The sequence below is a fragment of the Magnolia sinica genome, chromosome 9 (assembly GCF_029962835.1).
Source record: "Magnolia sinica isolate HGM2019 chromosome 9, MsV1, whole genome shotgun sequence".
NCBI lineage: Eukaryota > Viridiplantae > Streptophyta > Magnoliopsida > Magnoliales > Magnoliaceae > Magnolia > Magnolia sinica.
This window is the reverse complement of record NC_080581.1, coordinates 66,046,717-66,074,273: the sequence shown is the minus strand read 5'-3', so window position 1 is coordinate 66,074,273 and position 27,557 is coordinate 66,046,717. Positions and strand designations below refer to the sequence as shown.

General features: G+C 38.4%; 1 protein-coding gene across 2 annotated transcripts in view; it reads right to left on the bottom strand.

The window, feature by feature from the left end:
- Positions 1 to 5,173: 5,173 nt before the first annotated feature.
- Positions 5,174 to 27,557, bottom strand: part of LOC131255564 (serine/arginine-rich splicing factor RSZ21A-like) — a 37,117-nt gene continuing 14,733 nt past the window's right edge. The window contains exons 3-6 of one of the 2 annotated variants that reach the window (XM_058256312.1): positions 26,047 to 26,135; positions 7,411 to 7,648; positions 6,291 to 6,410; positions 5,174 to 6,194 (exon numbers count right to left, since the gene is read on the bottom strand). In XM_058256312.1, the coding sequence (XP_058112295.1) occupies positions 6,155 to 6,194; positions 6,291 to 6,410; positions 7,411 to 7,648; positions 26,047 to 26,135 (487 nt within the window). In that variant the 3' untranslated portion in view covers positions 5,174 to 6,154. Of the gene's footprint in view, positions 6,195 to 6,290; positions 6,414 to 7,410; positions 7,649 to 26,046; positions 26,136 to 27,557 lie in introns of both variants that reach the window. The other variant, XM_058256311.1, reaches the window with a different exon arrangement.

Below are 27,557 nucleotides of genomic sequence, written 5' to 3'. Positions count from 1 at the left end.
TAAGACAATCATATTGACCTTCCATAATTTAAAATTATTTTTTCCGAAGTACTTCTCAACATCGAACTTAAGATTGGCAACCATTGATACTCACTTTCAGATTAAAGCCTGTGCCCCAGTGATATCTCTGATACTACTTGTTGGGGGACCACGGAAGCACACAGAGATTAATTAAGTGGAGTAATCTAATAGCACCAAGCAAGCACAACGCAAACACTCCGAATTTAACATAGAAAAATCCTTGCGGGAAAAAACCACGGCACAATGTGACATTAAACACCATGAAAGCAGAAAATTACAAGAGATAGAGAGAATACCCGATTCGAACAAGCCTCGAATCTCCCTTACTGGCCCTTGAAACCCTACGAACGAATTAGAAAGCCTTAGATACATCAAAATCCCAATTACACCCAAATATATAGCCTTTGGAAGAATCTCAATCGGTTTTGGAAACAAATACCGTAAATTCGCAAATCTGTGTGACTCCGTGATATGCTCGATGACAGCTTCGATGGGACTTCAATGACATCGAACTAAACATTCGATTCATCAAACCTACTTCGATGTCATCGAAATAACACCAAAACGTTCCAGCGACCAAATATAAAAATTCAGATTTTACCAATGGCATCGAACAGCCTTCGATGACATCGAAACTTACTTCAGTGGCATTGAACAACCTTCAATGGCATCAAAAAGGGCAGCTAAAGTGTCCAACAACCAATTCGATTTATTCTGAAAAATCTCGATGGCATTGAAGCCTGCTTGATAACATCGAACCTGTCATTGATAGATTGTTGAATTACATATTTAAGACATCTATCAGCAATAGTATGTTCACCGTATATTTGTGTCTTGCAGCATTAGGAAAGAGAAAACGGCCCACTCTTCCAATTTGTTTAAGGTCGGGTATATCTATCAGCATACCATTGTTACTGTCAAATTAGGTAAGTGAATTGACTCGTCTTCTCTATATGTAGTTAACTTAAATAGGCAACCGGTTTCCATATTTCAGCTCCCCGATTTAGCCATGAAATCGTATCACTTGATCTCCACATAGTGAAGAACTTGTGGATGACACTCTTCATGGGAGTTGTACGACTTTTCAAGCCCACACATAGCTCTACCGAACATATGTGAGACATAGGAGATGCATCAAATGAACCTCACCGTGAGATGACTTGTCACAAAAATAACCTTGGTCGATTGATCGAGTGGGCCTCATATGTAAAAAGAAAACGTGGTCCACCCGATGAGTGGTGATTGGCCTGAATATTGGCCATGACATCTACACGGAAGTCCCAACTCAAGCATGGTTTAGATGTCTCAGGGATACCATGTCCACATGTTCCAGCACAGTACAGTATCCAAGCCATCCATTTGCCTAAATATCCGGATGGCCCACTTATCAGGTGGGCTATCATGTTAGAAATAGTTGGACGGATTAGAAAACGCAAGTTTTCTATGGCCGTATCTTGAATCTGAAAACATGGCCCACCTGACTCGCAGACCAACCAGATTGCTGGTCCAGGTCATCTATGTATTGGGAACTCCATGATGGATGAATAGAATCTCCTAGCTACGTGCTGTGCGTATACTTGAGTTAGGACGAGCGGGTAGAAAAGGAGCAGAATCCCATCATCTGGGTTTCAACTTAATATCTTTGTCATGGATCGTCAGCAGGGAACAGTCGCTCCACGGAAAGCTTGCAAAAAACGGTTGACCTGCTGTCTTTCGTCGCCCTAGGTCGTCGCCCTACCCTAAGAAAGAAGTCACTATCAAATAGTTTGCCCTAACGAAGGTGCGCTCCACCCGATTACCACTGAATTGGTTTGCGACTGCTTTTGAAAAGAGTAGGGCTCCTATTGATTAAAGGTTCTTAAGTTTCCTTCAGAAAGCCCCTACTACTTAAGTACTACTTCCAGCTTGGAGTCCATAGGAGGGAAGGTTTAGACATCATTGATTGGCATGTTCTTGCAAACTTCTTTGTTTTTTTCTTTTTTTTTGAAAAAAAAAGGTCTCTAGTAGGTCAGATTTCATCAAGATTCAATACTAGGAAAAAAAAAAAACCAAATTGATTAAGATTCGTTCAAGACCTAGTCGACTCAGTCGATTTAACACGACAAAACTCGAGAAAAAGTAATTGAAACTCGACCATCCAAGGCCATATTACATATTACCAAGTCCAGAATTAGTACTAATACTCATAATAACAGCTACAAGAAATAATAATAATAATAATAATAGAAGAAAAGAAAACTATGTTTTAAATACCCACATGTGGCACTCAAGTAGGTAGTCGATGGGGAGTGGATCAGGTGTAGCCCTAACGGTGGGGCCCGCCTTGATGTATGTTTTGTATATCCACACCGTCCATCCATTTTGCTAGATCATTCTACGGCATGAGCCAAAATTGAAGCAGATCCAAATCTCAAGTGGACCATAACATGGGAAACAGTGGTAATTGACCATTAAAAATTCCTATGGCCCATCCTAATGCCCACCATGATGTTTATTTGCCATCCAAACCTTTTGATAAGGTCACAAAGACATGGATAAAGGGAAAACACAAATATCACCTTGAACCAAAACTTCATTTGCCCCGGGAAGTTTTCAACAGTAGAAATTCGATTCCTATGGTGTAGTCCACTTGAGCTTTGGATATTCTTCAATTTTGGACTCATGCCCTACAATGAGCTAGAAAAACAAATGAACCCAATGGATAAAAACACAAACACCATGGTGAGCCAACTTGTGAGGTACTCGCTACACAATCCAGTCCGTTGCATCTCCAAAATCAAATTTATCCAGTAATCTAGACCGTCCAATTAATGGCTATCAAATGGATAATAATTTCTTAGTGTAAGTTTTCAGTTATGCTCCATCCACAGTAATTGGAATGTTGCCGTCCACCCTTTATCCCCAAAATGGAAAATGATAAGGTTATTTATCTGCCTATCAGTTAAAAGTAATAAATATCCAACGGTCCCATTTCAACGAACAGGTGTACGATTGTGCAGTTAACACAGTTAATACACGACAACTGCCAAAAAATAAAAAAGTTCCCGCATATTAATCGTCTTGATCCAGGCGCCGCAGGGCCACCATTTCCAAGGAGAAATCACCAACTAGTACCTATTATTTAAGGTACCATGTTCTTTTTACCTTCAGCAGTCATGTTGCTTTTGTGTAACATCTCACCTGGGATGAAAATGAGCATGGCTAATTCATCTGGTGGCATGGTCTTACTCAAATGCATGTGTGCGGCCCCATCTGACGGGTGGGTTTGTTCAATTGTCTTGTGTAAGAGACTGCATCCTTAAATATCATAATCAGTTCACAGTTCATTAGTGTTAGATATGGGCATTGTCAATGCTCGGACCTAAACTTCGTGCATTTCCATTTTGATTTTCAGTGATTCAGACGGTCAAAATTCCATGCAGTCCAGAGGATGGATCATGCACCAAAAGTTCCCTGGATTGGAAGCACGGTCAACAAATAGATTGACAGAGATCCTACAACAAGGGCTCAAAGTCAACCAATAACAAGACCAAATTCTATACAAATGGTTCTTCCAATCTTAGGATTTTTGGTGCACAGGCCATTGATGGTGAGGCCTGTCAAATAACATTTCAAACAGTGAATGACTGGGCCCACTTTACAAGCTGAAAATCTCTAATATTACTGTACGTCCTCTCCACCAAAGCATCTTATCATATCTCTTAGAGAAACTTCGGCAAATCTGATAGAAGGATTGATCATAGCATTTACCACTGCCGGTAGTAGAAGTCGGTTGTGAGTAGAAAGGCCTGAAAAAATGATGCGGATGATGACAAAGACAAGGAAATCAAGGCTAGGCAGATTGCAGAGCTTCTCCAAAGGACTACGTTTTCTTGGACATGGTGACAAGACAATCGCAAGAAACTAGCATGAAAATGCTTGTGACATCTTACAGAGTATCTTCCATTTTCATATGCTAACCTAACTAGGATGATCATCTATTACGCCGATGTGATATTAGTATTAGAGCAACGCAAACAACTGATTGCAACCAAAATTAAGTAGAAACAACTAGAAATTTCAGATGATGCAAGCATAAGACACCTGCAAGCATATGGAGGGAGCAAATGCAGAGCATTTTTTCGCATATAATTTGTTCTTCTTTTTTTAGTGGGTACTCTAATCAAACAAACAGGGAACCTCAGCTACGTGAAGAAGCAAAAAACCAAAAAACCAAAAACCAAAAACAAACAAAAACCAAAATCAAACAAGGAACCTTACCCATGTGAAGGAACAACAAAAAATCAGGCATCTGCATATGCATTGCGCCAAGAAGACCATATGAATTTCAGCACACATGGGCCTTAACGTGAGTGATGTAGCAAAAGCAGCAAGGCTGTTGTGGATGACCACGAAATCCAAAGCAGTTAGAATATACCAGTGACGGGGATGTTTGTCCATTCCACTTGGGCTTTTGGGCAATATGGAAATCAGAAACCATATTTGGTGGGACACTGCTTCCTCACTTCCCACCCCAAGCTGCTGCTGCCATCATCACAGCCTTGACCCAGCTATTCTGGGGTCGGCCTTCTCCATCCCAAAACAATGTTGGGAATCATATTGGTTTGTTTCTTGAGTAGAATCAGCAGACAAATACTATCCCGGTAGGCGTAGAGCAACCATAAACCACCTGTTTCCGTCAAAATATCACACTAACCATTTGCAGTCCATCGAAATCACACTAAAACAGAAGAATGATATATCTGAAACAATTAGGGTGTTTGTCGATATCATCAAAATCACAAATAGTTTGAAAATTCTGGTGGGGCAGATTGTCAACCGTTCTGCCTGCATCTTTGGGCTGGGTTAAAATAAAAAACCACAGGATACTGAGTTTCTGCCGCTGCCCCTGCTACCAATGCTGCAGTCATCGCTCATCATCATCATAGCCTCATCACAGCTATTTGAGCCTTATTTGGCCCCAAAACAAGTTTGGGAATCATGTCAATTCATTATTTGGGCTGGAATGGCGAAAACACGGTATCTCACTTACTGTGGCTTCTTATTTATGCTCCACCACAACTCACAGCAGAACCCTAGTGGCTTGCAGTGCATCCAAATGCACACCATAACCAAAAGATACATAAATACGTAAGCATATAAACCCACCCCATTCAGTAAAGGAACGGTATTATAAGCATTCGCCGGATACCTGACTGTTAAGTTCCTTTAAAGACCAATTGTATCAGAAGGCATACGAACTGGCACAGTATGGATGGGGTCATATACGATGGACGGTCCAGTACCATGTCATGGAAACACAAGTACCTGAAGAGCTTGCAGCAGCTTCACGATTTAAAACCAGCTAGCTAAAAAGTTAAGATCTAAGCAGGAAACATGCTCGAAGTTTTGTTGGAGTAGAGCGAGCACCTAACAATTGTCTCGCATGTGACCAAGCATCCGAGCTTTAGGCAATTCCAGTGGGTGATTCAAGCAGGAAAAGCACAAGAAGCGGTAAGTGGATGGTGCGAAGCACAGATGCAGAAAACCCACTTAAGGAGAAGTTACAGTCCCAAATAGCAGTAAGTAGATGGTGAGAAGCACAGATGCAGAAAACCCAGTCAAGGAGAAGTTACGGTCCCAAAGAGCGATTAGTAGATGGTGCGAAGCACAGACGCAGAAAACCCGAGAAGAAGTTCCGAACGGTGCCGTTTTAGCAGAACCGCACCTCAAAACAAACACAAAGGTACAGGTTTATGTAAGATTTTTCAAAAGCCTCTACTTTAAACCATTAAACTAGGTCATTAAATATTTAGCAAAAGACAAAAATATAAGTCATGCTCATTATAGTTATTGCAAAATATGTATGATAGAGGTAAGAAGGAAATATGAAGTAGGAAAATGACCTCTCCATATGCCAGCAAAGCTGAGGAGAGTGATGCCGTGCAAAAGCGAGTCCAAAAGCCCCATTTGGCAGCCATCCAATTTGAAGAAGACAGCTCTATTCATCAAAGCATATTTTTCAATGGTCTAAGAAAACCAACTTTTCATGTTCATTCAGCAGATTGAAATACCAAGGTCTTTGTGTCCTGAAACTTCCAATCCTATCAGTAGTACAATGATGGTTCTCTTCAATTCCCATGACCAGTCCCCTTCAGCTCCGACTCCGGCGTCGATCTCTGGCAACAGGACTTCTGGAATCAAGAATAAAGCAATATCAAGAGAAAGGTTTGGAGGAAAAGGTGAACACATGCACACAGCTATTACACGTGAGTAGAACCATGACATACCCATTAGCATAAGGAGAATCACGCAGAGCATGGCGGTATGGTGGAGATCTGCTTGGGCTTCGGCCACGACGAGGTGATATGCTGCGGCGCCGGGGAGATCTTCGCCCGCGTGGACTGTAACTTCTGCCACAAAACATTGTTTCTCAGACAATAACAGAGAGCAAAACAAAAGCACACATGTCACATCTCAAACATGAGTGAACCTTCACAGTCCATGCATTAATTTCTAATAATAACATTATGGTCCTCGTACAAACCCCCAGGAGTTCACAATGATATTTGCATATTTAATCGACTCCTGTACAATTTACCAGTCATATTGATGGCAACCCAAGCCGCCTACCTTGGGGGTCATCTGGATGCAGGGATAACTCCCTTAAAACATGGATGTCCATGTCTTTTTTTTAAGGTAAGTTGGGCTTGAACCCGAGAACACAATGTTGAAACACACCTTGTCCAAACACGTTGGAATGCAGCATTCACTTAAGACAGTTGTCCATTTGGACAGCACTGCCCAAAATTTTAAAAATTGTGCTGTCCGAGGGAGAGGTTGGAATGCAGATATCCAAGACTACCCATGTTTGACCCTTCACCTTCTAGCATAAACTCAATAGCCATGACATATCAATTGCCAAGAATTCTGCAAAGTCATACAAGCCATGGTGTCAGGGTTGGTTGCGCAAAACATGAGGGGAAGCTCAGGTGGAGTTGGGTTGGGAACTATCTGATTCAAAATGTTAGCAAGTGTAAAAGCTTGGAAGTGAAGGAGATTTGAGTCAAAAGCACAGGTTTAAAGTAGGGCCAGCACCTTGGTAAGGTTCATGCAACTGAAGTTTTGATGACTACAATAAGACTCACAACCCAACTAAATGACAACTTCTAAGCCTCACTACTGACTCAATCATATCAATTTACCTTTATGGCTTTAGTATAACTGCTATTTGACAAGTCATTAAAAGCATATGCTTCAAAACAATGACAAGAACCCACCAGCAATGTGAATCCAATCCATGCAAAGGATAAAACAAACCAGGTTGATAAAGAAGTCCCAGAAATGACAAAAAGCTTAAATGCAGGATAGATGCAAAAAATTGTCCAAGGCCAAAAACTAGAAACACACCTACGCCCATAACTTGGGCTCCTCCGGTGTCGAGGGCTTGGGCTTCGACGCCGTCCACTTCCCATTCCTCCAGAGCCAATGCGCAAGCGACATTCCCGAGCAAAATGACCAACTTCACCGCACTCGTAACACTTCATGTCATCACCCCCACCACCGCGTGAACGTCCACCACCACCACCACGGCCTCCTCCACCACCCTTGGAATTATGAGAAAGCTCAACACGCCAGCCATTCTTTCCTGTTGAATGAAAAAATAATAATAATATGATTAGCCAAGTTCAAGAACACAGTACACAGTAACAACTTCCTTTTCATAATTACTGGCCCATAAAGCCATGTAAGTCAAGTAGGGCCTGCAATTATGAGATGAGTTGTACATCCCTCCTAATTTTAATACAAAAACCTTTGGCATGACAATGGGCTAGGAATATACAGCACAGGCATCATGCATTGTGTCACACCCAAAGATTGCCTTTTTTTTCTTTTGTTTTTTCGGGAAAAAAAAAAACTCACGGACACCGCATGGGCACTCAAACCTATGACCTCAGTGTTGAAATGCACACTGCCTACCATTGAGCCATGGGTTGGAACCCCACACCCAAAGATAGCCTGTTTGGATTGGTGGAAACTAAAACATGGATATGGAAAACTAAGTTTCACATCAAATGAAAAGGAAATGTGGAAAAGAATCCGCATTAACCTGTTTGTTTTAAGCACATGTGATTTCCATAAAAATGTTAAATGGTCAGCAGTCAAAAAGTGAGAGTTATCTCTAACTTTCTCATAACTATGGAAATTTAGATTTCACCTTTCTTTTCTTTTCTTTTGTTGTTGTCCTTTGGTTTTAGTTATTTTTTAGGAAAACCTAAGAAGTGAAAATCAATTTCCACACCTAACTGAGAAATGGAGATGTTGCGGACTGGGATTTCCTCGATTATATGTTAGATTGGTTGGGGTGCAGCCAGAAATGGAGTAAGTTGGATGCAGGCTTGCATCAAGTCGGCTAAGTTTTCAGTTTTGGTAAATGCATTCCAAAAGGCTACTTTCAGCATCAAAGGATTTGAGGCAAGGGGATCCGCTATCACCTTATCCATTCGTAGAGTGATGGAGGCACTAACTATAATGATACATTGAAGCATAGAATCAAAACTTATAAAAGGTTCTAAGGTAGATAAGTAAGCTTTTCAACTGTCACATTTACAGTATGTGGATGATATGATTCTGTTCTGTGATGCGGATGAAAAAAAGGTGGATAATTTAAGGAAGATTGTCACATGTTTTGAGACAATGTTTGGTCTAAGAGTGAATGCAAGTACATATGAATTGTTAAGTGTTCATTTATTTGCGGAAGAGGTGAGTGAATATGCAAAAATCTCTGGATGTCGATCAGGATCATTTCCTTCGACCTATTTAGGCCTTTCAGTTTGTCTAGCGAAACCAATTAAACACTTGTGGGAAAAGGTGGTGGAAAGGTTAGAAAGGAAACTATCAAGTTGGAAAAGAAGGCATCTATTCTTGGGGGAAGGTTGGCATCGATAAAGGCGACTATGTCTGATCTTCCGGTTTATTTTGTCTTTATTTATATGCCCAAAGGCGGTTTTAAAAAATTCGGATAAAATTAGGAGAGATCTAAAGAGAAGCATAAATTTCACTTGACAAAATGGGAGGAGATTTGCGAGCTGATAGAAGAGGGGGGGAGCTGATATAAGGAGATTAGAGTAGATAAATTTTGCGCTTTTGGGAAAATGGCTTTGGCAGTTTGTGTGGACAGTAATATATGGAAACAGTTCATAAAAAGTATGCGTTGGAGGAAAGGGAAAGATGGATCAGAACGTTTTCTTTATATAAAACATTGGGGGTTTGGAAAGCAATAGCAGGATTGAGAGGGAAGTTCAAGGAGGGGGTAGGTTTTTATTTGGAGGTTGGAAGAAGTATTCGTTTTTGGAAAGATATTTGGATGAGAGAAACCATTTCAGACAGTTTTTCGTAGGTTGGCTAGAATGTCAATGGATCTGAATATCATGGTTGCCCATTGTTACTCCTTGGTAAGGAACAAGGAGATTTGGGCCTCTCTATGTAGAAGGAATCTGTTGGAAGATGAAAAAGAAGAGATGGTCAAATTGTTGGAATTGCTTCAAAAGATAATTCCATAGGCAGGAGAGCGGGACTCTGATGTGGATTGGAGAAAACTTTGATAAATTCTCAGTTAAATCATTTTATAACTTCATTTCTGGGTCTTCATTGGAAAGGCAAATTAGTTGTATAGCTTTTGTGTGGCATTATAGGGTCCTCCCAAAGTGGCAGCTTTGGCACGGCTTGTGGGAAGATATAAGGTGCTCATGGTTAATAATCTTCACAAGTGAAGGACGATCATACCAAACATATGCTTGATGTGCATGCAAAATGGGGAGACGGTTGATCATCTTTTTCTTCATTGCTCATTTGCTAAGGAAGATGGATTAGACTTTTAGAATTATTCGGAATATCCTGGGTGATGTCAAGAACCACTAAAAGTTTTTTTTATTTTTTATTTTCGAGCATTACATGGGGGAGGTATTGGGAAGGGAAGGTAACATGGAAGATATCATTGTTGGTTGGAAACTGGACTCTGTGGCAGAAGTGATCCCCATGGGCTTTCGCATCTCTCTAAAATTTCAGTCATGGTAAGATCTTGGTTTATTCAATCATCAGAGAATCCCAAACACACAGATTGTATATAAGTAGAAATAGATAATAAAATGTTGGAGGGGAGGAACAATTTGTGTTCTCGGAATTGAAGCAATCAGGTAGTGGATTATTCAATGGGGCTAAATTGAATGTAATGGAATGGGCCAATACTTTTAAAGCTGAAGGATAGACTATCATTTTCATCTTTTTTTAATGGATATTGTATTTTTTAGGCTTTGGCCTCTTATCTAATAAATTGTAGCCTTTCAAAAAAAATCCACACCTAATTGTGTTTTTGCAAACAGGGAAAAGCATCACATCTGTGCAAATCAATTTCATTTCCACTATATTTTCCACCAATCCAAACACCAAGTGAAATTGTAAGGGTTTAAACAAATCACAGCTGTGTGACAAAAGTAGGACAAAGTTCCACCTAAACAAAGTTGGTTTGGCAAGGCAGGCCTCAGTACCATGAAACATAGATCAAGAGCTACTAGGAAGCTTTGAAATACAACATATGCCCAAGGTTACCAGGGTCCATAATTCGGGGAACCCATTCTGGACTCATACTACTAAGCTCGGGTTCCATTAAACACCAGTTCCATGGTTTCAAAATTCACTAGGGATCCACAACAATCCTGGTTTGCAGAGAAGCGTCAAAACCTTAAGATGATTTTGAGTCTTCAGATCAACCTTTGGGAGCTATTTGATATACTGGTAAGGCAGGATGAACCATCCAAAAGCACACAGCCACATGTACCTCGATTCAGTCCATTTGAATTGTAGGCCACAAGTTAGAATGTTTGATTGTTAGTGCACCTATATGTCAATCACATGGGTCCATGTCTCAGTGAGTCGCTTGAGCCTTTGGAAGCTAAAGATCGAAGACACAAGATGACATGAAGCATTAAGGAATGAAGAACAAGTAGATTGAAGTGCCGTGGTGACCCTAACATTAGACCCAAAACAACCTTAACCTCTAGATGATCGTTTCTATATAAGTAAACCTTTTTTTTATCATCATTTAGCCTTAGGAACTTCATTGGAACATGCTTAGATAGGCTATAGCGGTTCAGAGTTGCTGTAAACCAAGGCCCCAAAACAGTAGAACTCAGGGTGAGTTCGGTCGATCCTTGATCGATCGAGCAAATCCTCAATCGATCGAAGATAGCCAAAAGTGCTCAGCCAACTTGTCAGGAAAATCTGGAAGTACTTCGATTGAAAGATCGACCTAGCCATTATTTGCCCGGTTTTCTAGTCGTTGTAACTTGTTAGCTATAAAAGGACATACGGTTTTTGGGCATTTTGATGGGTTTTGGGTGCCATTAGAGCTTTGGTGAGTTCCTCCTATTCCCACTCCTACGCCTCTAAACCTATGAGATCCAAGTCATCTTCCTTGAGACAACCACTCTAATGAGGATTCCAACCTCTATTATGAAGATGCACTTGATCTCCACCTTTTTTTTAGAGATTGGATATTGAAACTATAGGTATATTCTTGTCTATATCCTCTAAAATACTCATCTATGTGAATCCCTATTAGGAATAAACTAAAATTATTAGTTATAGGAGATTCAACCCAACTTTCATCACCTTAGTCACCTCATTGGCACATTGCATGTGATGTGTTTGATCGTGGAGCTGAACCATTCGCATTAACTATCATGGGAGCAATTGAAAAGCTGATTGAAGCACGGGTGTAGGACGGCCTAATCCAACCATAAATGAATGTGATATTTGAAAGTGGCATATTTAAGCAAAAAGAATGAAGGTGGTATTTGAAAGGGGCAGATTTATGAAAGCATTGACAATAAAATTCAGCATTATACATCTTAAAACAAGAAGAAAATAAAAAACATTCAGTAATGATCATGGTCATCCATCACAAACATGTTGTATTGAACCTTAAAATCTGAATTTAGTCAGATCCAGCAAAAGATAAGACTTTTGTCTTGCAATAGGTCCGTCTAAAGATCCAAGTGGATTTTCTAATCCAGGAAATAAGAATTTTCCAGATTTCCTATTTGAAAGGGGTAGATTTATGCAAGCATTATGGCACATGATGGGCACGAGACTCCAGCTCTCGTCTACCTACCATCCTCAAACTGATGGCCAAACTGAGGTTGTGAATCGAAGTCTCAGAAATCTACTACGATGTTTAGTGGGTGAATACATTAAAACTTGGGACTTAGTCATGCCTATCGCCCAGTTTACATATAATAGTTCAATTAATAGGTCCACGGGTATGAGTCCATTCAAGATTGTTATTGGTTACAAACCTAGACTGCCCATAGATTTGTTACCTATGTCAGTCACCCAGAGGCCCTCAGAGTCAGCCGAGGCATTTTCCCATCACATTCATGAGTTGCATGCAGAGATTAGGAGGCGGATAAATGCTAGAAATGAACAATACAAAATTTCAACTGACTTACATCGTAAAATTCAAGAGTTTAATGAGGGTAATTATGTAATGGTTAGGATGAGGCCAGAACGGTTCCGACAAGGAACCATTAAGAAGTTACAAGCACACAGTGCTGGACCATTTAAGAGTCTGAAAAGAATTGGATCCAATGCGTATGTAATAGAACTTCCACCTCGCATGGGGATTAGTTTAACATTCAATGTAGAGGATCTAATGCCTTGTTCAAGCCATCCCATAGACCATAATTTTGTTCCAAGCCATTGGCCAATTTCTGAATCTTCTTCCCAACCTACACCACCTATGCCTACTATACCTGAGACAAGAAATTGAAGGAATTGTGGATGAGCAAATTGTTTCTACACGAGATGGTGGATTTCAGAGGTACTTGGTGAAGTGGAAAAACAAACCATCATCCAACTGTATATGATTGACAGAAGTAGAGTTGCAGAGGCTAGATCCAGATTCGTAGAAAGACATAAGAGTTTTATCTTACCGGAGTCGAGCTCTTCTCTATCAAGTGGAGTTGATGCAGACACCAGACAATTCAAAGTATATCAACGCAAGAGGAGTGTTTTACCCATGTCAATGTGGTTAAATGACGGGTACGGGTCGGGTCTCTAGAGGTTAAAGACCTTACACGTGTTCGTGATATGTGTAAGTTGCTTGAAAGAGATATTTGAACCATTGGATTGCGACGATGGTATGATCGGACCGTTGGATCGTCGCGGCCCACTTTCATTGTACTATCATTGAGCCATTGGGCATCTTAGATTTGAGTTTATCTTATGAATATTTTATATATTTGAGTTTTGAGAAAGTGTGCCCACAGTTTTTTTGTGCAAATTTCTTTTTTATTTTTGAAACTTTTTTTAGTAGGGGTATTTTGGTTATTTAGTGTAATTACGAATTTATAAGGGTGTTTTGCCCTAAACCTAAAAAGGTTATCTTATGTTTATGAAAAGAAAGAAAGTTTTTGCTTCTTCAAGACCGGACGATTCCGTCTTCGACTTCCAGTGATTGGAAGAAGGCGTGAGGCCCAAGGAAGTGATTTCTCATCATCTCATTCTCTCTCCTTTCTTTTCTCAATGTATTCTCCTCTTTAAACATCTTTCTTTTTTTTTCTTCTAAATTCCCCATATCTAGAAGCCGATTCTTTTTTCTTTTCAATCCAAATAATTACATCTTGGAAGATTTTCAACCTCACATTTACATATTTTGATCTTCTTCAAATTCCATCACTCAAAGCCTTAGATTTGAAGAACCATCCATTTTTGTAAATGTGGGGCTGAAAATCTTCCAAGATCTAACGATTTGGATTGAAAAGAAAAAAGAATCGGCTTCTAGATCTAGAGAATTTAGAACAAAAGGAAGAAAGAGGTTTAAAGAAAAGAATACCTTGAGAAAAGAGAGAAAAATATGATGAGAAATAACTTTCCTGGGCCTCACGCCCTCTTCCAATTACTGGAAGTCGAAGACGAAATCGTCCAGTCTTGAAAAAGCAAAAGCTCTTTCTTTTCATAAACATAACATAGCCTTCTTAGGTTTAGGGCAAAACACCCTTATAAATTCGTAATTACACTAAATGACCAAAATACCCCTACTAAAAAAGTTTCAAAAATAAAAAAGAACTTTGCACAAAAAAATTGTGGGCACACAGTCTCAAAACTCAAATAAATAAAATATTCATAAGATAAACTCAAATCCAAAATGCCCAATGGGCCCCAATGATAGCGCAATGAAAGTGGGCCACGACGATCCAACGGTCCAATCATACCATCGTCGCAATCCAACGCTCCAAATATCTCTTCAAGCAACTTACAAATGTCATGAACATGTGTAAGGTCTTCAACCTCTAGAGACCCGACCCGTACCCGTCATCTAATCACATTGACACAGGTAACGCACGCCTCCTGCATTGATCTACTTTAAATAGTCCGATGTCCGCATCAACAGGAGAGCATCAATCAAACATCTCAAGCAAGGCACGACAATGGGGCTTAATCCGACAAGTTGTCATTTTAGAATTCATACTCCTTCCTAGTGTAGGATCGAGTGTAAAGTTTTTTACCAAAACTTGAATGGATTCTTGTGTAAGACTGAATTCACCGAACACGGGTGCACATGTGTTAGTCTCTATGGGAGCCTTCGGTGGGAGTAAACGTAGGGCCTTGGATTAGTACCACATTCACTGGACACGGGTGCGTACGTGTTAGTCTCCATAGGGAGACTCCGACGGAAATGTACATAAGGCATTGGATTAAGACCACTAGTTGGTTAGCCAATAAAAAATCAACTAAGTCTCCACGGGAGCTACCGACATGGGTGGAAACGTGTTCCCCAAATATAGAAGTGTACGTATAGGTTAGTGGTTAGCCTAGAAGAAACTATTGTAAAGGTCAGCGGTGAATCTAATTTAAAACCTCTAAGATAGTGAAATCCGATACACTCAAGGAGAGTGCATCTGCCAGGACTGGAGTAAGCAAGTACCCGAACCACTACATATGCTTGTATCCGGGATTGTTATTTGTGCACATCTCTATGGATGCCTTGTGAGCTTAATTTGTTGAATTATATGATTGCATAATTAGATATATGCTACGAGTTGACTTGTTTGCACATCTCACACACACGATCACTATCTCTAACTTATAGACTAGTTGCTTATATTGTTGCACCTATTGACATCTATGTGATTGGACCCACTTGGCTTGGACGCCTAAGTGCTACTTGCCTTATCAATTTAAGTGGTAAATTAGTTAATTAGGCAAAGAATTTTTAAGTAGTCTTATTCACCCAGCTCCGCTGAGCTTCCGCATGTCATAATGGACAATCCACGCAATTTCATTAATAACCCCAAAATTAATTTGATTTGATGATCCTAGCTTCTACTTGATGAATTATTTGTTGATTGTGACCTGTTGACACTTTTTCCATTGTAACCATCCTTCCTAGCCACCAATTGGACAGTCTGACAACATGTTTACTGCAACTTTATCTATGGGTCCATCTATAGTGGCCCTCATAACTTGGATGGTACATAAATGTAGTGAATCAATGATTGCATACAAGTATGTAATTTTAGTTTCATGACCTAGTCTACTTCCGAGTCTTGAGACTTTATGTATTTAAGAACAGAAAAGTTGAAGAGCTTTAACATTAATATTTTTATGAAGCTCTAAACTTATCATAGCTTGCCTGCAACTCCTAGATAATTCCTATGAAAGAAGAAAATTTAGAAAAAAAAAAAACTAAATTTTTTATGTTTAATTAATATCAACTTTTATTTGCAAGACACTTTCTTACATATGGATAACTAATTATTAGGTTTACTATTATTGAATGTGGGACTTCGTCTGATACAGAATTATTAGTAATACTAAAGGGACTTGATATCTAACACCCACTAAGATTGGTTTGCATAAATTCGTTTTCCATATTTTAAATTAAAATGGTACACATTCATACTTTTCTATTCCAAATATGGAAAATGGGCACATGCAAATCAATTAAGGTGGGTGTAAATAGCCTCTCACTATTTGGGAACTTTAAAATAAAATGTGTAAGGGAACCTAACACTGGTTGTCAACAAGCAACTATGTCCAGCATCTCATACTTCTCAATGTCCAAGTTACACAGGTCTCCATCAACTTTGTTAGAAAATCCCTTAATACCATACAACGCATGCTACATTTATTGCAATCTCTAGATGAAAACTTAAAAAACTTGAACCAACTTGGCTGAGTTTACTCATCTAAATTACATTTCATCAAGAATTATTTAAAAAAGAAAAGGATTTAGTAAGGAGATCAGGACTTGTTATTTTGTCCGTAACGCAACAAAACTCAAAAGAAGAAAGCAAAAACCAAAAAAAAAAAAAAAGGGAAAAATATATATTTCAAAACCAAACTTGACTTTCCAAGTTTTTGTTTTTTTTTTTGAAAAGCGAAGATTATATTTTCATAATCGCAAAAAATAAGTACAGTGATAGAGAGTAGGCCCGACTTAGAAGTGACCCTCTCGTCACTCAAAAAATGAGCCCATCCGCATAGAACATACAAAAAGAGAAGAAGATACACAAGACTTGAACAAAAAGGAACATGGAATTTCCACCCACCCCTCCCTGATCATATATTCCTCCAATTACCCAGGAGGCCCCCCTCGTAACATCCTCGAAACTCATCTTTTACGAGCGCCCACTCAATAATCATGTGCAGGATCATTCTCTGAATGCTTCCAAGCAATGTCTTTTTGTCTTCAAAAATTCTTGTGTTCCTCTCTTTCCACAACCCCTAAAGGATCCCAAAAATACAAATTGTCCAAAGATTTTTTTTCCCAATCCTTGAATGACCCTTCTCTCCATTCCTCCATGATATTCCCTATGGATGTGTTAATTGGCCATGAAACTCCAAATTGAGAAAGAAAAACTATCCACACCTCTCCGGCCATCGAGAAATGGAAGAATAAGTTATTAATAGATTCTTCCTCAGATTCACATATTGTAAGTGATTAATTGATTTTTCCTCAGATTAACACATTATACACCTATTTGGCAGCACCATGTTTCGCTTCTTTGGGTTGTCTAACATGAGAATTTTATTTGTCGTAGCCATTGTTCGAAGTATGCCCGATATTATCCTTATCTCCAGCTCAGGGATATCGATAACACTAGTACCCATATCGATAACATTGGTAGTCTCAGAAATTCCAAATATTGGCTATGTATCGCTAAGCATCTCCAATATTTTCTATTGTGTAGATTCTAAGTGTCGCTTGTATCGCCAATATATCAATATTGCCAATATTTTCAACTACGTAAATTCCAAGTGTCGCTTGTATTGCCAATGTATCGACAATATTTCGATAATATCGCCAAAATGTATCGATATCATCAAAACTCTGTTTTATTAAAATTTTAAAAAAAAAAAATCCATTTCAATTTTTTCTATGGCCACAAGGTAATATGTAATGTTCAAATTGTCAACAATAATATCGACCATATTGAGATATTATCATTATCACAACATATGTGATATCGAGACCACAACCTTTCGTTTCCTTTTCCCAATTGTCGACGATTTCTCGGCAAAATGTCATGTGTTGTCAATATTTTGAAATATCAACTGATGTTTGGATGGAAGGTTGGATGGATAGATGGTTTGGATGAGATGGTTAGGCTAGTTTCTTACGATAGCACATGCTTTTAGGACCTCGTTAAATAGAAACATAATTATGTATGCATGCTTTTTGTGATTGTTTTATTCCTAAATATGCAAATATATGTATTTTAGCATCTCCAAAAGTTTCAGTGAAAAATTCCACCATTTTCACCACGTTTCCCTGCATTTCCAATTATCAGCGATATTATCAACGATATCAATATTGTTTTTGTATCCCCGGCGAGCGAAACCTGTGGCAATATCGATACTTCAAACATTGGCAATGTTTTTAGTATTAATGATATTGGCCAATATATCCCACAATATATCTTTTATCCCACCCGTGCCATACGAAATGCACAGGTAGTACTAATATATCCCACTTATTCGATCTAGTACGCATTTTCAATTTTCGATCCTTTTTTTTTAAAAATCATGTTAAATCAGTGTCAAGTAGTTACGAACAATGCTCGAATTATCTCCGATATTATCTTTATCTTCAGCTCTGCGATACCGATAACACTAGTAGCGATACCGATAACGCTGGTAGTATAAAAAATTCCAGGTATTAGCCATGTATTGCTAAGTATCGCCAATGTATCAATATCGTCAATGTAATCGCCAATATTTTCAATTATGTAAATTCTAGGTGTCGCTTGCATTGCCAATGCATCAATATTGACAATGTATCACCAATATTTTCGACTATGTAAATTCTATGTAATACTTGTATCATAAGTATATCGATGATAATTTAATAATATCGCCAACGTATTGATATCATCAAAATTTTGTTTATTAGAAAAAAAATTATTTCATTTTTTTTTATGGGCACATGGTTGTATGTAGTGTTCAATTTGTTGTTGATAATATTGATTATATCTCGATATTATCGATATCACAACACGTGCGATATTCAAACCACAATCCTTCGTTTCCTTTCCAATTGTTGATGATTTCTTAGTGAAATATCATGTGTTGTTGATATTTTGCAATATCAATGGATGTTTGGATGGAGGGTTGGATGGTTAAATAGGCTAGATGGGATGGTTGGACTGATTTCTTACTACAACACATGCTTTTAAAGCCCCATTAAATGCAAATTTGTTATGTATGCATTCTTTTTACATTTTTTTTAAATTTCTAAAAATGCAAATATGAACATTTTAACATCTCCTGAAGTTTCGCAACAAATTCCACCAGTTTTTTTCCATGTTTCCCCACATTTCTGGTTATCAGCGATATTATCGGCGATATCGATATTGTTTTCGTATCCCTGGCAAGCGAAACTTGTAATGATACTGATACTTCAAACACTGGTTACGAATTCATTATTTTTCATGTTTTGCATGAAAAATCATAGATTTGGAGTTTTGATTACGATATTTGGCAGAGATGGGCCAATTCGCAAAAAATTGGGAAAAATCAAAATTTCCCAATTTCTCGCAAATCGGTTACAATCTGTCCAAACACAAAATCAAACATAACTGTAACCTGAGCTAGTGATTTTTCTTTTGCTTTTGAATGTATTGCTTGTGTTTCCATACATATCTTCTTACATATAAAATTATATGAATAGATTTTGAATATGCTTGCATTAGTTCAGTCAAACAACATCATAGATTAGGACCCCATACAAAAGAAACCTATTACGTGCACTTGTTTTTTGTAATGTTATGATTTCTAAGTGTGTATTGATGTCTTTTTTAACAACCCTGAAGTTTTATTGAAAAATTCAACCAATTTCCCCATGTTTCCCAACAACAGTGACACATTACACGATACAATCGATGTATCCCATGCAATAACCGATATGTATCTGTATCCCAAGGGTGTGATATATTATGTGATAACGATACGGAAAACATTGCCCCAACATTTCATAGCATTCAAGAATCTTTGCATCCTTATTGGAGGTTACCTCAAATAATTCATGGTACGATGGCTCTAAGGGAGTGTCTTCCAACCAAGCATCCTTCCAAAACCACACTATCCCCACTTTCAATCAAGAATCGAATACCCATCGCAAATTCTCTCCCGACCACGAGAACAATGAGCCTATTGTTGCCTGTATAGGACTTTCCCACTTTGCCTATATCACTCCTAACAGATGAGACCCTTTGCCTACTACCAATGCCTGGAAACCATCCCCCTTCCAAAGATCCATCTCTCTCCATAATTACCTTCTCCACAATGCATTGGACTCTTCCTCAAATCTCCACCACCATTTACACAACAATGCCCTTTTATTTTTACCTTACACCCAATACCAGGACCCCCTTCCCTAATTGGTTTTATTACTTCGTTCCATTTTATGAAATGGAATTTTTACCTTCCTCATTCCTTTCCCACAGGAAATTCCTTCGGAGACAATCTTTTAAAACACCACATCGGGGATTTTGAACATTGCAAGGAAGTAGACCGGTGGATTGTGGAGCCTTTATGAGCATAATTCTAGCTCCAATAGGTATCTCCTTTCCATCTAAATAGTTTCCTCTCAATCCTTTCAATGATAGGATTCCAGAAGGATGTTATTTTTGCCTCCCAATGATATGTGCACGAAAGGTTTACCAACTTGCATACCAATCTACTCGTCAACTCTCTTACTATTTCCTCATCTACTGACTTGATACCGCTTCAAAACATCTTAGTGTGCTTTTTAGATTCCTTGCTCCAAAGACACCTCGCACAATAGAAGAGTGTCATCTGCAAATTGAAGATGTGATATTTGTACTTCTGATTCTCCTACTTTGAATCTATTTACCCGTCCAATTTCTATTGTTCCTACCATGATGAAGCTTAAACCTCAGCCACCACCAATAATAGGAGGGGAGACAAGGGAACCCCTTGCCATAAGCCTCTAGAAGTCTAGAACTCAAAAGGAAGCCGGCCAATGATTTATTTATCAATATTGAGAACGAAGCGGAGAGACACATTCCGATATCCACCCAATCCACTTTCCATGATCAGCAATTAAATATTACCAGTTCTTACATTCAAGACTTGAAGAAACTTGAGTAAGTTACTCAACTTGATACACTTTCAAGCCAACTTTTCAAGTTCTAAACTGTCATTACTATTCAAGAAGAATCTATGGGAGATCAATCAAATGATTAAAAAGAAGATTATAAAGATGCACTAATGACCATTATACATGGCCATCTTACCTATCTTTTTTTTTTCTAGATAGTTGATATTTATCTACTAATATATATATATATATATATATATATATATATATATATATATATATATGGTGAAATGCTCAGCTACGCACCGGTTCTCATGAGAACTCATGAACACTTTTTTATACATGATGTGAGCGCAAAATCTGAACTGTCCACGTGATGCAGCACCCCATGAAACCCCCATGGCCCAACTTTCAGCCTGATCAAAAACTCTGGTGGGCAATGAAAAAAGGAAACAATTATCTCCCTTGATTTGCCTCTCTTTGTTATGGCCCACCAGAGTTTTGGATCAGGCTAAAAGTTGGGCCTTCGGGGTTTCATGGGGTGCTCCATCACAAGGACCATTCAGATTTTGTGCCCATGACGTGTGTAAAAGTGCGCAGGGTGCTCACAGAAGAAGGTGCGCAAGTGAGCATGACTCTATGTATATACACGTGTGTGTGTGTATCAGTGTTTTGAATAGTGTCTATAGTGCATCGGTAGCGTCCGTAGCGTAACGTAGCTACATCGCTACATAGTGTTAGCAAATTACGCAAATCCTCTGTAGCGTATGCTACAAGGGTCGTAGCGTATGTAGCGTCGTAGCGTACGTTATGTTTTTTTGTATAAATGGTAATTGTATTTTGTATTTTGTACTTAATACTCTCAACCTGTGGGATTTTAATTTCTTTTCATACTTATGATTTGTGGTTTCAATTAGAAGTTAAAGTGGTTTGCTTAGAAAGTTGTTGATGCAATAATGATTTTGATTGGTTCATATATGTGGATTGGCTTTTGATAGATGATAATTAATAACTTGTTTGAACATGCTTATACTTGAAAAAATGAATCATCTTTTAGGCATTTTTCTTTTATTTTTTGTTTTTTCCTTACCATTTATCATATTTTTTTCTATTTTTAAATTGAAAAATAGAAGTATCGTGTAGCTTATGCAACATGCTACAGCTATTTAAAACACTTGTGTATGTGTGTGTGTGTGTGTGTGTGTGTGTGTGTGTAGGGAAATGGTAATATGAGGTCGACCTCATGGGAATCTTCCCATGAGGTCGAGCTCTACGGACCCCACCGTGTTGTGTGACGAACATCCATCCCATTAATTAGATGTACCCTTTCATGGTGAGCCATGGGCCTAAAAATCAAACCAATCCATGACTTCGGTGGGCCACACCACAAAAAACAGTTGAGAGTGGATGTCGCCCATTGAAACCTTCTTGATTGTATATATGGCCCAATGAGATGTGGTTTAGACATCCAGCCCATCCATTGTGTGTGTCCCACTTGGATGAGGGGTCACACCAAATTTTAGGCCATTCTAAAACTCAGGTGGGCCCCACCAAGTGCTTTTAGATGTTTTAGGCATGATTTCTCATGGTTTTAGATGGTGTGGCCCACCTGAGTTCCGGATGCAGCTGATTTTTGGCACATCTTATAACCTAGAGGAGACCTACCAAATACATGGTGTGGATATCCATCATGCATCACAGAGGGGCCCATAGAGCTCGATCTCATGGGAAGCTCTCATGAGGTCAACCTCATAGTATCATTTCCCATATGTGTGTGTGTGTGTGGGGGGGGGGGGGGGGACGGGGAAATGGTTCTATGCAGTCAAGCTCATGGGAACTTCCCATAAAGTCGAGCTGTGTGGGCCCACCATGATGCGTGCCGTACATCAACCCCATCAGTCAGATGCACCATTCCATGGTGGGCCTAAGGCTTAAAAATCAAGTCCATCCATGACTTGTGTGGGCCACACCACATACAAAAGTTGAGAGGGGTTACCCTCCTATTAAAACATTCATAATCAATTGTTGGGCGCACCGAGATGTGATTCACAAATCCAGCCCCATCCATTATGTGTGTCCCACTTGGATGAGGGGTCAGACCAAGTTCCAGACACATCCAAATTTCAGGTGGGCCGCACAAAGTGCTTTTATATGTTTTCAGCATGTATTCACATGATTTAGATGGTATGGCCCACTTGAGTTCCATATAGGGCTGATTTTTGGGATAGCCCATAATTTAAAGTGGACCCATCAAATGCACGGTGTTGATGTTCGACACACATCATGGTGGGGCCCACATAGCTCGACCTCATGGGAAGTTCCCATGAGCTCAACCGCATAGAACCATTTCCCTATATATATAAGAAAATTTTATTAGAGAGAGAAGTGGATACTATCCATTGAGGAAATGGACAAGTAATGCTAACATACAAAGATTCAAACCTGACACCTTAGCCAAAACATCAGCCCAGGGGTTACTTCCCTTGGAATTAAACTAAAAGGAATTAAATACGCTAAAATCAGCCCTTAAACTTCATTTACAAGGAATTGCGACTAAGGAGGAACCAATGACATAGCACCATCAGAGTCAGCCTTTTAAGGCGTCTTTGGATTGAGTGAAGACAAAACAAGGGAAAATAAAACATAATTGATGTTACGGGCCCGGTAACTTTTTTTTTTCATTTTTAGCTCATTTTTTGCTGTTTTTTTGAAACCTCTTGCTTCCAAACTGTTTTTCACTCCTTCTACTACTAATTTCGACCAACCTTAGTTAGGTATTTGAGATAAAAACACATTATATTACAGATTTTTTTGAATCAAAGCTCGGTGGGCCATTTTTCAGAAATTCGTCAAAAATAGGTATTTATACTTTTTTCAATATGTTTTGCTGTTTTAATCATGTCATATGATGTGTTAATCATAGTAGAACATGTTAATGTACATTTTACAGATTTGGGATGCCATTTAATAATTTTTTAATATTTTTTTCTATTTACGCATGAATTTTAGCCCCTTTTTTTAAAATTCGAAAAATCAAATTTTAATGGTCGTTTTGCTGTTTTAATCATGCCATTTGATGTGTTAATCATAGTAGAACATGTTAATGTGCATTTTACAGATTTGGGGTGCCATTTTATATTTTTTTAATATTTTTTTCTATTTACGCATTTATTTTGGCCCTTTTTTTGAAAATTCAAAAAATCATTTTTTAATGATTCTTTTGCTGTTTTAATGACGTCATATGATGTGTTAATCATAGTAGAACATGTTAATGTGCATTTTACAGATTTGGGGTGCCATTTTATATATTTTTATATTTTTTTCTATTTACGCATTTATTTTGGCCCTTTTTTTGAAAATTCGAAAAATCATTTTTTAATGATTCTTTTGCTGTTTTAATGATGCCATATGATGTGTTAATCATAGTAGAACATGTTAATATGCATTTTACAGATTTGGGGTGCCATTTTATATTTTTTTCTATTTACGCATTTATTTCGGCCCTTTTTTTGAAAATTCAAAAAATCATTTTTTAATGATTCTTTTGCTGTTTTAATGATGTCATATGATGTGTTAATCATAGTAGAACATGTTAATGTGCATTTTACATATTTGGGGTGCCATTTTATATTTTTTTCTATTTACGCATTTATTTCGGCCCTTTTTTTGAAAATTCGAAAAATTATTTTTTAATGATTCTTTTGCTGTTTTAATGATGTCATATGATGTATTAATCATAGTAGAACATGTTAATGTGCATTTTACATATTTGGGGTGCCACTTTATTTTTTTTATATATATATTTTTTCTATTTACGCATGAATTTTGGCCCTCAAAAATAATTGCAAACACCTAAATGTAAGATATTTTCATATTACATTCATTCTAATATATCTATCATTGATAGTAGATAGTTAGAAAATTAAATATATGAATTTTGTAGTCAAATTCAGGTTATCTGGTTCATAAATTCATCAGACAGTCCGATACAACTTCTCACCAAAGAGTGAACCGTTACACCACCATAAACATGTTCCAATTTATAAATGAATGCATATTTGGAATGCTTAGAATATTCCGGATTTAATCCATATTTTTTCATATTTTTTTGGCAAAAAAAAAAAATTTTACGCCGTTACGGGCCGTTACGCCCCCGTATCCGTATCGGTTTTGGAAGTCACCGTTACGCCCCCGTATCACTGTTACGCCCCCGTATCCGTATCGGTTTTGGAAGTCACCGTTACGCCAACCGATACCGATACGGGACACCTTGATGACATAGCACCATCAGAGTCAGCCTTTTAAGGCGTCTTTGGATTGAGTGAAGACAAAACAAGGGAAAATAAAACATAATTGATGGCATACGTGTAATGTTAACATAAGCATGGAGGAAAGGAAATACCTTACACTTGTTTGTTTTGCTAGATAAACTATGAAGGAAAGTGCTTTTACTTTCTATTTTCCAGTGTTTGGAATGCAATTTTCAGAGAATTCCCTCAATCCGAACAAGCCCATCCCTCTCTCACCGCTTCTAATACTACTCTATTGGTTTCCCCACCCCACCCGCCCGTATGCGTGCGCGCACACACAAACAAACAAAAACAATAATAACAAAAATAAAGAACCCCAGAACAACTTGGATTCCCCCATAGAACTCAACTTAATCATCCACAGTCCCTTTTGTATTTGGAATTTTACCGTCTTTAATCACAGCAGCCCCAACTACCTATCACTAGTAGTTCCAAGTCTCTTTTCACTATATTGACCACGTGTCAATATAGATTTTACCACCAAATATATAGAGGACAATATCAGGAAGAACCTGAAGCCCATGATTTGACATTTAAAATTAAAAGCTTAAACAATAACCATATCTTTTATGATATGATGTTTTTCTTCATATCTCAAGTTCGTGTGATCGCATGTATCTGAAAAGATGGGCAGATGGTATCTTGTTAACAAATCTGCCATTATCAAAGCCATCCCTGTTTGTGCCGATGTGAAGACATCTTGCCACAGATCAGACACGTGTAAGAAAAGAAATGCATACAAATATATCATAGCATATTACAATTAAACAACTAAAAAAAGTACAAACCAGAACATGGTTACGTGTGCATGTGGCACTGGAGAATCAATTCCATCATATCACCTATAAAATAATACAAATAAGAGACAGTAATATCGGTTTATAGATTCAACATTTGCCATCATCGGAATATTTACTTTAACACGAATAATAAAAGACTTAGGACACAAAGTTCTGACAGAAAAAATGGTGGAACCATGCTGTATTTAGTGGAATGTGTTGGGGCTTTGAAGAACACAGCAAGGAAAAATAAAATACTCTTCGAATAAGAGCAACAAATGATCAACTCACCATATGATGTACGGAAAGGAAGAAAACTTCTACAACTTACCATCCAAGGCACGGATTGCATCTAAAGCATCTCTACGGTCGTCAAATTCAACAAATGCATAACCAGGTGGCCTCCGGGCAACCCAAACACTGCAATTAGGTCAAAAAATGTAAGAGACCAAAAAACCAACGATGCCTTCATGATAACTAATAATGCCATCATTTGAACAAAATAAATTCCAATGAACCATGTCTTGCTATCAAGCTATGTTGCCAGGACACTTTAAAGATGGCACCTTACCTTCGACAATTAGATACCTCAATTAAGTTGCCCTCAGTGAGAACTTTCTGTGTTTTACTAAACATTTCTAAAAAATGAACAAGCCATCACTAGAATATCAAAGCGGAGTAGAATTCACCAGCTCCAAGTAATAGATAGAACTTCTTTCTTTCTTTCTTTCTTTCTTAGTTTTGATTATGTTACTCCTTGTTTCAAGTAAAGCCTCATTAGGATGCTCCAGCATGAAGTGGAGTGTTGAAAGGTTGATAGCTGAAGAAGGCACATTTGGCCCAAGTCTGTGTAATAAGGCCCATAGGACCCATTCACATTTTTACTATTATAAATAAGAGTAGAAGGCTCTCTCTCTCTCTCTCTCTCTCTCTCTCTCTCTCTCTCTCTCTCTCAACTTTGTTCACCTTCTTTTTCTTATTGTAGCTTCTCATAGGCCCTCAAGATTAGCACCAATTGACCCAACCTTGGCTCAGCTAGATAGTTGATTCAGACTCGTTTGTTTCGGACGGCTATTCTAGTGACTCACAACACTGAAGTTGCAGAAGTGCCTATTCGCCTAAAGTTATTGGTCGTCTCATCGCCTCCACTTCTCATTCACATGCTCGCCTCTCGTCATTGCCAAAGCTACTAATATCTACATTTGCGCTACTTTTTTTATTTTATTACTATTATTTGTGCTTTTAAGAAATCTTTTATGTGCCTTTCCAAAGTCAAGTTCCTATTTTCATAGCACCTTGAGTTTGAAGGCCCTAGATATTACAGACATCCAATCTACAACATGGATTTTGGATTGCCTCGCTATCGCTTCCCACGATCAACGTGTGTTACAAAAACACCGATCGAAAGGTTGATAAACGAATAGGCCTATTGGGCCCAAGTCCATGTAATAAGGCCCATTCAAGTTTTTACTATTATAAATAAGAGTAGAGGGCTAGGTTTCAATACACCCTAAGCATCTCTCTCTCACCGATCCAAGTTGATAAGGCCCATTTGAGTTTTTACTCTCTCTCACCGATCCAAGTTGATAAGGCCCATTCGAGTTTTTACTCTCTCTCTCTCTCTCTCTCTCTCTCTCTCTCTCTCTCTTCTTATCGGCCTTCAAGACTAGCACCATGTAGCCATTTAACTATATTCTAACATTAACAAAGCAAAAGGAGTTATAACAAACCGAGCTACACCCTCCATTGACTGTCACTTAAAACAGCCAAATTAAGGACGCAAAGTCAGACATGAAGTGATCGAAAGGGATCATATTCATAATCTTCAACATTCAATGCCCA